Source organism: Ursus americanus, chromosome 23 (genome assembly GCF_024610735.1).
Source record: "Ursus americanus isolate L20-20 chromosome 23, mUrsAme1.1.p, whole genome shotgun sequence".
Lineage (NCBI taxonomy): Eukaryota > Metazoa > Chordata > Mammalia > Carnivora > Ursidae > Ursus > Ursus americanus.
Genome location: NC_142149.1, coordinates 23770703 through 23787959, shown reverse-complemented (window position 1 = coordinate 23787959; position 17257 = coordinate 23770703). Strand labels below are relative to the sequence as shown.

At 50.4% G+C, this 17257-nt stretch overlaps 1 protein-coding gene across 1 annotated transcript in view; it reads right to left on the bottom strand.

Annotated features, from left to right (window-relative positions):
• The window catches only part of B4GALNT2 (beta-1,4-N-acetyl-galactosaminyltransferase 2 (SID blood group)), a 42505-nt gene extending 35521 nt beyond the window's left edge, over positions 1-6984 (bottom strand). The window contains exon 1 of the mRNA XM_045813737.2: positions 6874-6984. Within this exon, the coding sequence (XP_045669693.2) occupies positions 6874-6887 (14 nt within the window). The 5' untranslated portion in view covers positions 6888-6984. The remainder of the gene's footprint in view (positions 1-6873) is intronic.
• Between the last annotated feature and the right edge of the window lie 10273 nt (positions 6985-17257).

Here is a 17257-nt window from a genome sequence, read left to right as displayed (position 1 = left end):
CTAACAGCCCACAACATAGAACCATACGGAGCTCAAGCTGGCGCGGCGGAGCCAACTTTGGCTGACCGGGTGGGCTGTGTGGGACAGTGGAACCTACTGGTTGAGGTGGGGCCGGACGCTCTTCACATCCGAGAGGTAATCTCTGAAGGCAGAACCTGAGCCGGGGGACCACACGTGTCATCAAAGCTTCTGTCTGTAATCTCTTTCTTCATAGAATGAACTTGCATTCGTTCAACCGTGAGTGCCGTTGGCCCGGGGCACTTGGCTAGGCAGCGAGGAAATGGAAATAAACCACCTGTGGTCCCTTTCCTCGAGGAACACATCATTTTATTTTTTTATTATTTTTTAAATGATTTTTTATTATATTATGTTAGTCACCATACTGTACATCCCTGGTTTCTGATGTAAAGTTTGATGATTCATTAGTTGCGTATAACACCCAGTGCACCATGCAATACGTGCCCTCCTTACTACCCATCACCAGCCTATCCCATTCCCCCACCTCCCTCCCCTCTGAAGCCCTCAGTTTGTTTCTCAGAGTCCGTAGTCTCTCATGCTTCATTCCCCCTTCTGATTACCCCCCCTTTCTTTATCCCTTTCTTCCCCTACCGATCTGAACACATAATTTTTTTAAGGGGGAACTCATCGTAGAGACAAATAGGTTTCAGGTGAGAAAGAGAAGGAGGGAGAGATGGGGAGAGAGAGAGAGAGAGACAAGGAAGAAAGACTTTGCAAAATTTGAAAATGTCCACGTGCAAAGGTAACCCTGATCACTGATCAGAACTTTTCTTTTCTTTTCTTTTTGAGATTTTATTTATTTATTCATTTGAGAGAGAGACAGAGAGAGCAGAAGCAAGAGGAGAGGCAGAGGGAGAGGAAGAAGCAGACTCCCTGCTGAGCTGGGACCCCCCCCACCCCCACCCCCGAACTCGGGCCTTGATCTTGGGACCTGGAGATCATGCCCTGAGCTGAAGGCAGATGCTTAACCATCTGAGCCACCCAGGAGCCCCAGAACTTTCCATCTCTGGATGATGGACGCTAGCATCACTTGTGCTCGTGGCATTTCATATTACCCCCCCACTCTGGTGGAACAGTACAAGCCATAGACCTGGATTCTGGTCAGAGCTCTTCCGTCTTCCAGCTGGGCGAAGCTATTACCTCTCTGTCAATAATGGAGGCTGCTCACCCCATGACTGGGAGGATGCTTCCTCCTCCAGGAGAAATGAGGAGTACTATAAGGCATGACTATATTCCTCACTACACGACCTTTCAGCTGGGTGATCTCTAATTTTTCCAGTTGTCCGTTGCCCTTCCAGCAGAGCAAACGATCTGAGCCTCGGTGCATGGATTAGGGATCGGCCCCCAGGCTTGCAGAACTGGCTAAAGTCATTCGTGAAGTTTCGGTGTATCCCGCATGCATATGTTCCTAGTTCCGCAGTCTTCATCGGGCTCTCTAGGGGATCCACGGCTGCAAGAGAGGCTGAACACCGCTGGTCTGGACAGAGGGGTTTGGACATACAGAGGGTGACCGATTTACCTTTGTTTCCCCAGACCTGTGTCACAGTGCCCTGCACCCAACAGGGGACTCCTCACTTTGTTATATTAAAAAATATCAAGATGGGGGGCGCCTGGGTGGCTCAGTTGGTTAAGGGTCTGCCTTCAGTTCAGGTCAGGATCTCAGGGTCCTGGGATGGAGCCCCGAGTCGGGCTCGCTGCTCCGCGGGGAGCCTGCTTCTCCCTCTCCCTCTGCCCGTTCCCCTCCCCCCTGCTCGTATAAAAACAAAACACATCAACATGGATACGTGTTATGATGGCAAATATTAACATTCCAAACAAGTCTGGTTTCATCCTAGGGATGAAGTATTGAATTCTGATGAAGCCTGTCGCTGGCGGTCACGTAGGAAGGGGTACCAAACGTAGAAGGCCTGGCTACTGCAGCGTTTTCAACAATTGTTATAAGAGGTTCATTATTTCTTTGCTTGTGTTTTCAACCAACCTGGGGGAGGTCCTTCTCTCATCTTTGTCAAACTTGCAAATGGTTTCGTTTGTTTGATCGTGGCAAGGTGGAAGGAAGCTCAGTCATGCAGGCCTCCTAAAAGCTCCTCTGGGCACATGAGAACATGTCCCCTCCCCGGGACACACACCATGCCTGAAAAGCAGAGCCGACCTCAAGGGAGTATTTGGGTATGCCTGCTCTGACCGTATTTCCTACAAGAATGCAAGTCTGCTAACACAGAATTTTCCTGGTCACAATGACCTGAGGCTGTCAAGTTTAACACAAGCCTCAGACAGAGGAACAACAGAAGCGGGTTGAGGCGCTTGGCCTGTCAAACCACAACACAGCTAAAGTACAACCGTCTCTCCCCTCATCGTTGCTGTCACACCGAAAACCCCGAAAACAGCCTGAATGCCAATCCATACGAGACTAGCTAAAAGAACTATCCTATATCCTAACAATAAGATACTAGTATCCTGGGGCGCCTGGGTGGCTCAGTCCTGTAGGCGTCTGCCTTCCGTTCAGGTCACGCTCCCAGGGTCCTGGGATCGAGCCCCGCATGGGGCTCCTTGCTCAGCAGGGAGCCTGCTTCTCCCTCTGCCTGGAGCTTCCCTTGCTTGTGCTCTCTCTCTCTGACTAATAAATAAAATCTTTTTTTTTTAAAGGAAATATACACTATAAAGAATCATCAAAGCCAAAAATTGTTTTATTTTTAAAATCTAATAAACTCGTTGGCAGGATCAAGAAAAAACAAGAGTAGGCACAAATCGCCAGTGGCAGGAACACTGAGAGCATCCCTAGAACCTTACAGCCATTAAAGAAGGAATCAGAGAATATAAATTAACAATTTGTACCAATAAATTTGAAAAAGCAGAGGAAATAAATTCTTAGAGAACACTACAACTTACAAAAGCCGACGCGGGCCAGAAGAGAAAATTTTGAATAATCCTGTAGTGCCAGATTTTCCTTTTTATTTCATGTTCTATTCTTCCAAAGAATAGGAAGAGAGGGAACACTCCCCAGCTTATTTTGTGAAACAGCACAAACATTTTACCAAAACCTGAGAAAGATGTGATGAGAAAGAAAAATCACAGCCAGGGGTTCGTGGCTAGCTCAGTGGATGGAGCATTGGACTCTTGATCTCAGGGTTGCGAGTTTGAATCCTGTGTTGGGTGCAGAGATGACTTCCAAATAAAAATAACATCTTTAAAAAAAAAGGATAATCACAGCCAATCTCATTCATAAAAATAGATGCAAAAATCCTGTGGTAGCCAATCTCCAATGATCTCTGCCCCTTAAGTAGTCACACCTTAGCGTAGCCCCTTCCCCCGTGGGCCGGAGTGACCAATATGCCAACAGCATCGGTCACCTCTGAGGTAGGTAATAAAAGACACTTGGCTTTCACCTTGGTGCCACATCCCCCCTCAGGTAATGAGTTCTGGGGACCGGCCATGGCGGCAGCCATGTTGTGAGCTGCCCCCAGAGTGCCATGGAGAGACAAAGCAGAGTCCCCAGCCAATCATCACAGGAGCCAGCGAGGAAGTGCATCAGTCAGTCCCCGGCAAGCCTTCAAATAATTAATTTTTCATTAAAATTCATGAGGTTAACACCTCGAAGGTTGGGGATTGTTACTTTTAACGACTGAACAAATACACTTTTTTAAATTTTCTCAGCTTTGGGGCGCATTGGGGATTGTTACTTTTAACGACTGAACAAATACACTTTTTTAAACTTTCTCAGTGGTTACGCATCTGCCTTCAGCTCAGGTCAGGATCCTGGGGTCCTGTGATCGAGCCCCACATCGGGCTCCCTGCTCAGTGGGGAGTCTGTTTCTCCCTCTCCCGCTCCCCCTGCTTGTGCTCTCTCTCTGTCTGTCTAATAAATACATAAAATCTTAAAAAAAATAAACTTTCTCAGCTTTAATGTCTCATGTGGCAATGGGAATAGATAAAACTCACATAAAGAAATGTTCTTGGGGCACCTGTGGGCTCAGTCTGTTAAGCGTCCGACTCTTGACTTGGGCTCGGGTCATTTTTTCCCAGGGTTGTGAGATCGAGCCCCACGCTGGGATTCTCTCTCTTCCTCTCCCTCTGCCCCTCCCCGTCCTCTAATAAAATTTGAATAAATTTTCTTAAGCTCCTGGGGGGGTCCTCCATCATTTCAAAGAATGTAAAAGGTCCTGGAGACCAAAAAGATTGAGAACTGCTGTTCTAAGTTCCAAGCAACCATTGCACTTGCTGTGACGTTTTAATAATACACACGAGCTTCAAAAGAGCACCATTTATTGCTTCTCCTTTATACAAATTATATTTTCTCATGGAATTTGATCTCAACAACTCAGTCACACAGCTGGCTCCCAATACACACCCCTCAGCTCCATAGGTTCCTTTCAAAGGTAAATGGATTGGGAATCGTTCAAGCTGGCTTAGGGAGTAGTTTGGCTCTAACCCATGTGCCCTTACCTATTCCTCCATTCAAGCAGTGGATGTGAAATAAACACGAAGAGCACATTTTTTTTTTTTTTTTTTTTTTAGCCCCCAAGGGGCTGCACCGTTCCTGGAGGACCGGGATACCGGGTCAATGCGTGGAGGGGATGGAGCAAGGTCCTATCCCACCTCCCTGTCATCTATTTTAAAGATGAATAAACCAAACTTCAGTCCCCTCAATTCTGTCATTATGTGTGACCACCGACTTTTTCATTAGCGTTTAAAATTTAAAACAGCAAAACAGCACAAACTGCCAAATGTAATATTTTGTTTGGTAAGCGCCAATTTTAATTCATACATAAAATAGTTTATCCAGTTTTGGTATCTTTTGAAATTACAGTTTACTTTATTTTTTTTAAGATTTTTTTATTTATTTGACAGAGAGAGAGAGAGAGGGAACACAAGCAAGGGGAGTGTGAGAGGGAAAAGCAGGCTTCCCACTGAGCAGGGAGCCCGATGTGGGGCTCGATCCCAGGGGTCCTGGGATCATGATCTGAGCTGAAGGCAGACACTTAATGGCTGAGCCACCCAGGCACCCCTACAGTTTACTTTAATTGTCTTAAAATAGAAGAAGCAAGAGAATTGTATTGATTATTACATGATTATTACTGAAAATAATTCTGTCCTGTAGAGGAAAGGGGGTGTTAAAAATAAGTAGCTAAGAGGAGCAGGTGGGTGGCTCAGTTCAGTATGCATCTGACTCTTAAGCATCTGACTCTTAGTCTCCGGGTCGTGAGTTCAAGGCCCAGGTTGGGCTCCATGCGGGGCATGAAGCCTACTTTAAAAAAAAAAAAAAGAAGAAGCTGGGAATGACAGATATGCTAGAGTCACCACTTCTCCAAGAGGTGAGGACAATTGTGTTCCTAGTACCCAGCACCATGCCGAGCAAACAGTAGATTATCAAATATTTGTTGAGTGAAATATTACAAATAAAATGTCCCATGCAATGGCAAAGCATCAGCTTCAGCCTCTAATGGAGTTGAATTCCATTCAAAATTAGACTTTTTTTTTTTTTTTTTTTACGTAGGCTCCATGCCCAACAGGGCTCGACTCACTCTGAGATCACCACCTGAGCTGAGATCAAGTGTGGGACGCTTCACCGACTGAGGCACCCAGGCACCCCCAAATCAGCCATTTTTTTAATTTAAAAAAAAGAAGAAGAAGAAGAAAGAAAAGAAAACGAGGGGCCCCTAACTGGCTCAGTCCGTGGAGCCCTGGGACTCTTGCTCTCTGGGTCGTGAGTTCGAGCCCCACGTAGGGTGTAGAGATTACTTTAAAAAAAAATTCTTAAGGAAAAAAAAAGGTAACTAAAAAGATAAAGAAAAGCTTAAAAGAATTAGTTTCTTTTGGGGAAGAAACGTTAGATTTCCCCCATGGTCACGCAGGCCAGCAGCCTTAAGATCGCAGAGCTACAACGACAGCAAACAACATCAATTAAAGCCAAGACCTTTTGTGCCGTCCAGCTGTCCATGTGTGAAGGAAGAGTCAAATTTGCCAAAGCCTTGCCAGTTTTAAATTCGTTGGCACCGAGCCTGATGCCAGGACTGCTAGGTCACACGTTAAGGAACGTGGGGTGGGGGGAATGCTGGGGAAGGAGAGGGAGCACTGGAATGAGAGCCCGAGCACTCACGCACGCAGGGGCTGCCTCCCTTCCTTCCCCTCGCTCCGCCACATCCTCTGTGTAACCCGGGCTTCGTGTTAACGCTCAGAAAGCATCAATCATCTCACGAACACCCTTTTGCAAGATTTCGCAAGATGACCTCCTTGTCAGTGTTCGACGATAGTTCTAGTATTGAAAAATACAAAGAAAATAAACTTTGGGGGTAAAAAGACACAGAACGTATTTTTTGTCCTGTGTTGTGGGCTCTACAAAGTAAAGCCGCCTTCCACGTCGGCTTTCCGTCCTGTGGTTATTCCGCTAGTCCTCGGGCTCTCCGGCGCCCCGGCTCCGGCACGGACGCGCGCTCTGCCTCGAGGCTGCGCGCCTGGGCGCCTGAAACCCGACTTTCTAAAATTCGCGACTGCTCCGGCTGTTTTCCGAGCGGCCTCGGCTTTCCGTGCGCCCGGAGCCCGCGGGCCCCTGGTCGGAGCCCCCGGGTCCCGAGCCGCGCTCCGCGAGCCGAATCCCACGCTCGGGACATCCGAGCGACCCCTTCCCCCGGCCCAGACGCAACCTCCACGTCCAATTTTCCGACTGGAAAACCAGGGTTTCCTGGGGGCGCGGCGTTCGGGAAAGAGCAGGGGCTCGCAACGGCGTCCGGTCCCCTTCCCGCCGCCCTCGCCTATGTGGGGGGACAGGTCGGGCTCGGGCCCGGAGAACGCGGCGTCCCCGGCCCAGGCCCCGCCCGCCAGGGCCCACCTCCCACTTTTCTCTGCTCCCCGGACACTCACCTGCACCAAGTCATCCCGAATCCCGCCGCCCGGCGCCGACCCCGCGGTGGTGCGGCTCGGCAGCCCCGACTGCCCCAGGCAAATTCCTGGGAGGCGCACAGGTGGAGGAAGCGGGGAGAGATCGGCTCGGTCCCCGCCCACGTCGCCGCCCACCCCCGCCCACCCCCGGCTCGCGCCGTGCGCCCAGCCAGGTGCCGATGTCTGCTTGCTGAGCCGCGAGCCTCGCACGCACAGACCGGCCACGGGCCCACGCCCTGGGGAACCGGAGAAGGTGGGGAGAAAGCCCACAGCCCCGGCTGGTGATACTTCCTCGGTACCTGCTCGATGCTACCCTCGATTTGCGCTGTGCCATTTATTTGTCATAACGGCCCTAAGAGAAGAGTACGGTTATTAGCCCCACTTTTAGGACGGGGAAACTGAGGCAAAGTGGGGCGATCAGCCAGAAAGTGGAGGGGCTGGGACGGGAACCGTGTCGGGGGGCGGGGACTGGGCAGCCCCCGGCGAGTGGAGCATTTTCTGTCCCGAGCCGGGCAGTCTCCGCCGCGTCGGTGGTCAGAGTTGACAGAGGGGCCCTCTCTGCGGGGCACCGAGGGGATTGAGCGCGTGACCCGAACCTCCGAATGGCCAGGGGCTGGGAGAGGCGGGGCAGAAGCGCGGTCACGGCGTCGCGCGCGTTTCCCTCCTCCCGGGGCTCCGGGAGTCGGTCCTCGCTCAGCGCCCGGAGCCCTGAGGGCTCCCCGCTCCAGGCTGCAGTCCCGCCCCCGCCCTGCACTCGCCAGCTCCCAGCCTCTATCTGGGACCTCTTCTCCTCCTCGGCTGATAAAGGGACTTCTGTCTCCCCCCCTTAAAGAGCGACACAATCCGTGCGGTCACCTAGTTTAGCCTCCCGACCACCGCTGCCCCTCCCTCTTCCTCCCGTGGAAGCTGGGTGCAGGCGAACCCCCAGCCGCGCGGCCGGCCGACAGCTCACACATCCGTTCGCCAAGTTTTGCCTTGGCCCCTCCTCCACCCCTACCCCCCACCCCACAGGGACTGTTCTGGCAAAAGGCGCGGGGTGGGAAGCTAGAGTGGGTTGAATTCCTCTAACACACCTGTGTGGCCACCAGTGCCTCTGTGCCTGGAAGAGTCCAGTGCATTTCAGCTGAAAATATGGCAGGACCCTTTTCACAAGCCGGGCGCAGGGCTGGGCAGCTTCCTGTGGTTCGGCTCCAGTGGGACTGTATTTTGTTTTCACCATGACCCAGCTTACCTTGCAAAACCTACATTTTTTTAAGTAAACAAAACAATAGGGTGCAAAATGCTTGCCAAATGACCGGTGTTTCTGTTTTGATATAGTATGTACTTCGTTATACTCTGCTGTGTCCCAAAAAAGGATTTAAGACAGATGCATACAATACAAGGCCATGTAAATTAAAAAAAAAAAATGACAGCCAATCAATCAAACCTGGTAAGTCCAGAAAGAGTAGAAAGACTTGCTGGGGGCGCCGTGAGAAAGGGATCTACGATCCCAGTGCAGGTGAGTCCCAAGTTCAATGCCCAGCTTCTGGGCAGCCCGAAGACAAGAGAAAACCTTGCCGAAGGGGAGTTCTGAGGTAGCAATTACAGATAACTGCTTTCTAGAAACAGCTGGAAAAGGGATGTTCTGCTTTCCTGGACAAGACTCATTAGTAAAGCATTGTGCTTACCATGTGAGAGCAGTACAGAGACCTCATTGCTTACTGTCCCATACATTCTCCCCTTAATTCAACCCTGTGATGCTGCTGTGAGCGGCCTTTCAGAGGTGAGAACCCAGCCCAAGAAGGATTTCAAACTTTGTGGTCAGTGACGGAGCTAGGACCCGCTCCAGGGGTTGGGCCTGTAAAGGTGGGTCCGGGCTGGCCCCGCTGTACCCCCGGCCTCACCAGTTCTGCCTAAACAGAAGGACTTTTCTCGGGACTCAGAAGTGGGAACTGGGTCCATTCAGCCATCACGTCTGCCTCCTGGAAGCATTGTGAGCTGTGATTTCCTGTCCAGGATGAATCCTCTGGTTGGGAGTCTCTGCCCGCTCAGAGGGTGACTAGCAGGAAGGGAAAGTTAGCTAAGTGAGGGCGTGTTCGCTGTGTTTCAGCCGGACCAGGACCAGCCGGGAGCTCTAACAGCAAGCTCTCCATGGCGGAGGTGGGCTGTGGTCGCTGGGTGTAGACCCAGAGCCGAGCAGGGCGTTCGCCGCTGCCCTGAGGGGTAGAGGAGAAATGGCCCCTGAAGACGATATCTGGAGCACTGATGGGTGGCCAGGCCGGGGCACATCTCACTCCAGAGGCTGCCTGGGGTCCGTCTGAAGGTCGTCTCTCCCTGCGGGGGACCTCAGGCTTTGTCACCGTGGCTGGCTACTATTTACCACCAGGATGTGACCTCCACTTCTCCCTGGCTGTGGGCCCATAGCCAGCTACCACTTTGACAAACTGGTAAATTGTTAAGTAATCTAATCCCCGCTGCGCATGGTCATTCCAGCCACTCCCAGGGCCCAGGACAAACACGTCGGACGTTGGTGTCACTTGGCCAACGGCCACACTCTATCTTTGAAAATCAGGCTCTTTTCTACTTGTCCCTTGTGGGGGAAGCTTGGAGTGGCCCACGAGGAACTCACACACACCGAGCAGATCCTGGTACCATATGGGAGCCTTCTCAAAGGCGTTCTTTGAAAGACTGATTCAGCCAGCTTTGCCTACTGGTCCAATGAAAACAGTGCTCTTGACCAAAGAGGAGGGGTGCTCAGCGAAGACAGAAATCGGATGATATCTTTTTTTTTTTTTAAAGATTTTATTTATTTGACAGAGATAGAGACAGCCAGCGAGAGAGGGAACACAAGCAGGGGGAGTGGGAGAGGAAGAAGCAGGCTCATAGCGGAAGAGCCTGATGTGGGGCTCGATCCCACAACACTGGGATCACGCCCTGAGCCGAAGGCAGATGCTTAACCGCTGTGCCACCCAGGCGCCCCAGAAATCGGATGATTTCTGACGCCCTCCCAAAGCACGGGTCCCTGATCGCCACTTCTTTCTTAGCTCCGAAGGAAGGCGACCGTGTCCTATTCATGCTGTTCCTCCCAGAGCGCCACAGGGCTGCCCAGAGTAGGTCCTCTTCGTTGACTGGCTGAGTGAATGATTGCCTCGAGCCGTGCGACGGTTCTCTCACCCGCAGCCACCACCCGCCCCCCTCCCCAAATCCAGCCCTTGCTCCTGCTCAATACATGGATGTCGGAAGAAAAAGAAGTTCAGGGGTTCAGGGGACGGAAGGGGAAGGGACAAAACACTCTGATGTTGGTTCGCAAACGGGCCCCCAAACATGGGAGACGAGGAGAGACGGAAGAAAGAGCAGACTATTCCAGATGGGGGGGGGGGGCGGTTCCAGTAAGTGAGGGAACCTGCAGAAGACCGGCCGTCGAAGGCAAGTAGCTCTCCGCATCTCCGCGCAGGCTCTTGGCAGTGTATACCACAGGCGCCCTAACTCGGTTCCGTCCCGTGCCCTGTCCAGATGGTCTTCGGAACGGCTCTTGCTGTGGGGGCAGCGGGCACAGCATACATTCCAGGGCCAGGGTGGGTGGGGGTGGGGAGAAGGAACGTCCCATTGCTCAGGTTCAGCCTGAAGGTCAACCGAAGGTCACATCCTCTTGGTCACCTACCTCCTCCAACACATACGTACCATGATCCCACAGGAAAAGGAAGTGGTATCGTTTGCTCGAGAAGAAGAATGAAGCTCTGGGTGCACGAAGTTAGACCCTCCAAGGGGAAGGTCCTCCATAGACTGAGCTTGGATCTCAAGGAGCTGTGAAGGTTGTTCCAGGGCTCTCACATGCCTTTCCGTCTCCCCCAGAGACTCCTCCACACCCCCATGCTTCTGTTGTCTGGCTTTTACCTTCAGCCTCTGGTTAAATGTCACTTCCTCAAAGAGGCGGTTTCTAGACCAGGTCAGGTTCCTCTTTGGGTATTTCTGTAGCACCCAGTACTTTCTCATACTCATGTATTTCTATGTGCATGTGTGTGTGTCTGCTGCCTGGTTCCCACGTGCCCTGAAAAGCAGCACCCCTTCTGTTTTGCTCACCATTGTATCCTTTGCACACGGCCTGGCTCGTAGTTGATATTCAAAAACTGTCTGCTGGAGAGAGGAAGGCACTTTCTCACACCCTGCAAAGCTCAGGACCATGGTGGGCCTTCCATGTTTGCTTGTCTCACTCTTACATGAGGAAGGTGACCCCCGGGGCCTCATGGGAGGACCCAGCACTCGGGCTGTGAAGCTCTCCGCCTGCCCTGCTGCCTGGTGTCCGGGAGAGTCCAGGTTAGAGACGGAAGGAAAGTCAGGAAGGAGCAAAGCCATGTCTGGCACAGTGAAGCCAGGACAGATGTCGAGGATGCTGCCCTACTGGCTTCAGCTTGACCTTGACCTTGACTCACGTGGACCAGGGCAAAGGGAACAGAGACTTGAGAGGCTGCAGACTGCTTCTTATAGTTGTCTTCCGAATCGTCTGGATGCCTTCAAGAGGCAGTACGGAGTACTGGTTAGAAGATGAACTCTAGAAAATAAAATAATTTAAAAAATTTTTAAAAAATGAACTCTAGAACCTGGCTCTGCTCCTGCCCCCTACCTGCTGTGTGACCTTAGACGAATTATTGAACATCTCTGTGCCTCAGTACCTTCAGCTGTAAAAATGTAGATGATGATAGTACCTATCTTGTGAGGTCGTTTTAAGAATCAAGTGAGTTGATGGGGCATCTGGGTGGCTCAGCCGGTTGAGCATCTGACTCTCCATTATTTGGGCTCAGGTCATCACTTTGGGGTCGTGGGGTCGTGGGGTTGTGGGATCGAGCCCCCGGTTGGGCTCGGCACTCAGCAGGGAGTCTGTTTCTCTCCTTCTCTCTCCCTCTCTCTCTCTCTCTGCCTCTGTCCCCCCTGCCCCCTTCCCCCGCTCCCACATGCACGCACATACTCTCTCTAAAATAAATAAATACATCTTTTAAAAAAAGAGAGAGAATTAAGTGAGTTGATACATGTAAAGTACTTGAAACAGTGCCCGGGAAGTAATACTTCCATAGGAAGGTTAGCCATTATTATCTGAAGGGCAGCTTTTGTGCTCCGAGAAGTCCCTTTGTGTTTACTAGGGTTTAAGTTCATGTTGCATTTAGTAAAGTCCCAAGTGCAAGCTCTGTATTCCAGGGACAGATCTGATTATTTGCTATCACTGAACGATTGCTTCTGACGCTTCACTCCCCTATCATAGAGTTATTGCACATCACACACTTGCCCCTGCCTCACGGTGGGCCCTGCCCCACCGCCTCAGGCTTGGCCTTAACCTTTGCTTTGACCCAACAGATGTTAGCAAAGGCTGAACTCTGTGTGCATCGGCTTTATCTCCTGAGTTCCAGGGATCTGCCAGTCGAAGCGCAGGCCCCAGGTAGTTACTGTGCCTTCGCAGGCCAAGATACTCCAGTGGCCGGTGGGAGCTGGAATGAGGGATGATTTCCAGTGCTGCGGGTAGGCTGAAGGCCTCAGCCGTGAGCAACAGCTCGGGCGGAGGGGCAGAGGGTGGGGAGAGAGAAATCGGAATCCGGTCAGACCTGTGGTCTTCGGGGGAGGAACCACCTGCCACTGCCAACCACAGGGAGCGAGCTGGAGGAATAAATATTCCACACCCTCCCGCTTGCTAGTTTCTCTCGTTGGCTAAACCCAACAGGAAGCAGGGGGACAAGGGAGCATGTGCTGTAGAGACTACAGATGTCTTCCGGGAGCACCAGACAAGGAGTGAACGGCGGCAGATAGATCTGGAAGCACAGAATAACTAGCACGCAGTCTCATTTACAACTGGGGCAATCAGGGTACCGTCACAGCTGTTAAGAAGCCACCCCCAAATCATGGGGCGCCTGGGAGGCTCGGTCGGTTAAGCGGCTGGCTTCGGCTCAGGTTATGATCTCAGGATCCTGGGATCGAGTCCCACGTGGGGCTCCCTTCTCAGCCGGGAGCCTGCTTCTCCCTCTCCTTCTGCCCCTCCTCCTGCTCGTGCTTTATAAATAAATAACGCACGTCTACAATCAATAACCCCATTGCTTACTCAAACACAAAGTATTCCTGAATATGGCACCGAAAATATAGTAGGAATACGATGGGTTTGATTTCTTTAATTATTTCATCTCCGTATTTAACTCTGAACTATCCGGGAATTAAAATAAACTTCATTACTAAGAAAACTAGTTCACTCTACCCAGAAATAACTAGGCTTACCATCTCGGCAGGTTGAGCTGTTTACCAGTTGGCAATTTTTCACTGGGATCCGAGACTTCAACCACTCACTGATTTAAATAAACACTTAGCCAGCTGGGACTTGCAAATCCGTATCCCGTAATTAGGGAACCCTCATAGGACCTATCCCTTTAAGTCCACACTACACCATTATCTTGATCCTTTCATTAAATTTGCGTATACTGAAAAAAATTAAAAATTAAAAAAACAACCCCCCCAAAAAAACTAGAAAACAATTGAGTATACTGGTCTTCACTCTCACCAAGATTGCATCTATTTTTTTTTTCTTCCCTCTTTCTTGAGGTGTAGTTGACACATGAAGTTGCGTTGGTCTCAGGTGTACAACACAGTGATTCCACAAGTCTGCTTTGTGCCGTGCTCACCGCGAGTGCAGCTCCCACCTGTCACGATGCAATGCTGTTAGAGTACCATGGACTATGTTCCCTGTGCTGTGCCTCTCATCTTCAAAGATTTCATCTAATTTCCTCACTGCTTGAGAGGAATTTGCATTTCTTTCATTTTATTAAAGAGCGGTAAATTAACGTAGTCAGGGGGATAAAAGCATAGACTTGGCTCTCCAGAGAGCCAGTCAAATTCCTGGTGTACTTGTAGCTGTGTGACCTTGGGCCAGTCCTTTAACTTCTCTGTGCTTCAGCGGTGTCATCTGTAAAGTGATCATGATAACAGGGCCTCATTCACAAAGCTGTTGAGAATATTAAAAGTTAATACAAGTGAAGCACTCAGAAGAGTGCCTGACACAGGGGTAACTACTATCCACTTATCTCTACTTATTCACTAACATCTGTAAGGCTCTAAAGTCTCTTTAATGCCATTTCATTCACTCCCTCACACCCTTCTGTAATTCCATCAAAACATCTGTACGCGGGGCGCCTGGGTGGCTCAGTCGTTAAGCGTCTGCCTTCGGCTCAGGGCGTGATCCCAGCGTTATGGGATCGAGCCCCACATCAGGCTCCTCCGCTGGGAGCCTGCTTCTTCCTCTCCCACTCCCCCTGACTGTGTTCCCTCTCTCGCTGGCTGTCTCTCTCTCTCTCTCAAATAAATAAAATCTTAAAAAAAAAAAAAAAAAGCATCTTTACGCGCTGTCTTCTGTGCACATTCTCCCTCTCTCTCCAGGCGTAGGGCTGTGTGCGGCATTACACGACACACAGAGAAAACATGTCCTTGGGCTGGGCAGCAGAGCGCAAGAGCTCAGTGGCCCTGATCTCAAGAACATCATCTAGACTTCCCACTAATACTCATTTCTACAGTAAACAAGGAATGAGATCTTCCTCAGAAACAAAACGCACCTGTGTGGGGAGACCAACTCCAGAATTCCCAGAGCACCATTTCCCCTCGGAAGCAAGAACCAGCCGTTCTAACCTGGGCTCAGACTGCCTGGGATTGTTTGGAATCTGCGCTGACTCACTTTTATGTGTCAACTTGACTAGGGCACTGGGTGTCCAAATATTTGTGTCTGGCCACTGGGGTATTTCTGTATGAGATTCACAGTTGAATCCGTGGACTGACGGAAGCAGATGTGGGTGGGCCTCAGGCTGTTGAAGGCCTGAATAGAATAAAAAGGCTGAGTGAGAGGGAATTTTCTCTCTCTCACTGTCTTCAAGCTGGGACATCCATCCTCTCCGTCCTTCAGACTCAGGCTCAGACTGGAACTTCCACCATCGCTTCTCCTGGGTCTCGGGCCTTCAGACTCAGACTGGAGCTCCCCCATCAGCTCTCCTGGGTCTCCAGCTTGCCGACTGCCAATCCTGAGACTTCTCCGCATCAGTAGTCACAGGAGACGTCTCCTTGTGTGAGTCTGTCTATGGAGAGATGAAGATATCTGGCCATCCTCTGGTTTTTTGGTTCTGTTTTTCTGGTGAGCCCTGACTAATATGGAGTCCTAACTTGGAACATCCACTCTTAGGATGGGGATTTGAAACATGAGGTGCGTCTCTCTCTGCACCACACCACTACAGTTTGGCCTGGGGCTGGGGCTGGGGCTGGGAAGGAGCTTGGAGGAAGTGTGTTCGAGGAGGTGAGCGAGACAGGTAAGAGGAAGAGTGCCCACTCGGCATTCCCCATGGGAGAAGCTGCTGCCCACGTCTTTCCACCACAAAGACAGACAGTAGCAAGGACAGTGGGGGAGGAGAACAGCATGAGCTTGGAGCCACAGCGACACCTGGGAGCCAGGGTCCCCTGGCTTCTCGCAAAGGTTCTTGAACCCTTACAGGCAAAATTTAAAATCACGCCTCATTAAGGAAAGAAAAATTCTCCCCAGTTTTTTCTTCGGCCACTATTCTCCTTCTTCCCTTTGTAGCCAGATTTCTCTGAAGAGTTGTCTGCACTCGTTGCCCCCATCCCTCCCCCAGCCACACCCGCCTCAATATCTCTTTTATGGATTCCACGCCACAGTGTCACAGAAATTGCTTCTGCTAAGATCCCTGTGACCTTCGTCGCTAAATCAAATGTGCCCTTTCACTCTTCAACTTTTTCACGCTCTCAGCAGTGCCCTAAGTCTAGAGAGTGGGGTTAGATGTACCCCCTTAAGCTCAAGTGCTGACGAGCAGACCACATAGAGCAGATCGCATTATTGTTCTCAAGTATTCACCCTTCCTTGTAGTGGAGCCCTCTGTGCTGTGACTCTGCAGCTCCTCCCATTAGGGGTGGAGTATCCTTCCCCACTCTGCTGGTGTTGGGATTGGCCAGTGGAGTAGGGGTAGAAGGGACGGTGTGCCAGAATGGCCGGGACTTCCGACGTGATGCCTGTGTCTACTGATATTGTTGGGCTGCTACCATTGTCATGAAAGAAAGATGCCCTGGTTCCGGAAATTATGAGAGACACATGAGCACAGCTGCTCCAGCTGCCCCACTGACCTGTGAGCATGAGTGTAATAATTAATGCTTACTGGGTTTTTAAAAAGATTTATTTATTTATTTATCTGAGAAAGAGAGAGAGAGAGAACATGCGTGGGGCGGGGGAAGGGCAGGGGAAGAGGGAGAAGCAGACTCCCTGTGAGCCTGATGCGGGGCTCCATCCCAGGACCCTAAGATCATGATCTTAGCCGACTGAGCCTCCCAGGCATGCCAGCGCTTCCTGTTTTATGCCACTGAGTTTGGGGCTGTTTGTTACACAGCACTTTTGTAGCAGCAGTAGCCTGATACACTGTGTCCTCCCCACACAACAGTCATAAGCCTCAAAATTGGTCAGTGTAGAAATCAAAGCTATTTGCCAATGGCTGTCTTAGGACTCTTCTTGCATTTCTCCTCTTCCAATATCTTATCAATGGAAGAAGAATGGAAGGTTCTAGGAATAAGACATGTCAACTCTTGAAATTTTGTGAGGGTCCAACACTTCCACATCAGAATTTGGGATCTAAGAATCTGTGGGTTTGGACCTCAGGGGAGGTGACTTCAGATATTAATATCACAGAATTCTGGTCCAGGAACCATTATCTGGAAATTACCAATGGGTAATACCAATACCAAATACCAGTGGGTATCCATTTTTTTTCATGGCTAGTAGTTATGATCATAAATTCCCAGTGGTCAATATTTTTTACCATAAATATGAACACAGTTTCTTCACTTCTGAAAACAATAAAATGCTCCTTATCAAATTCTGAAACCCCTTCCACAATTTCTATTGTTTTGTGAGCCCTGTACCTCCCCGGCACTGGCCCCAGAGCTTTATCAACAGTAGTGGTTTTAGACACATTTCATAGCTAAGTGACCTATAAAAATTTTATTTGTAAATTATTCCATCTCATTGCCAAGCTACTGCAGTTTCTTACTGACCTTTCTCTAATCAGTGTGGTCCATCCATGAAGATGTGTGAGGGAGAATTGAACGTCTGCATAAATAGGTATACTTTGTATATATGAACTTGAACTGTCTGGCTTTTTTTTTTTTTTAAAGATTTTATTTATTTATGTGACAGAGAGACAGCCAGCGAGAGAGGGAACACAGCAGGGGAGAGGGAGAGGAAGAAGCAGGCTCCCAGCCCAGGAGCCCGATGTGGGACTCGATCCCGGAACGCCGGGATCACGCCCTGAGCCGAAGGCAGACGCTTAATGACTGCGCCACCCAGGAGCCCCGTCTGGCTTTTCTAAGCGGGACA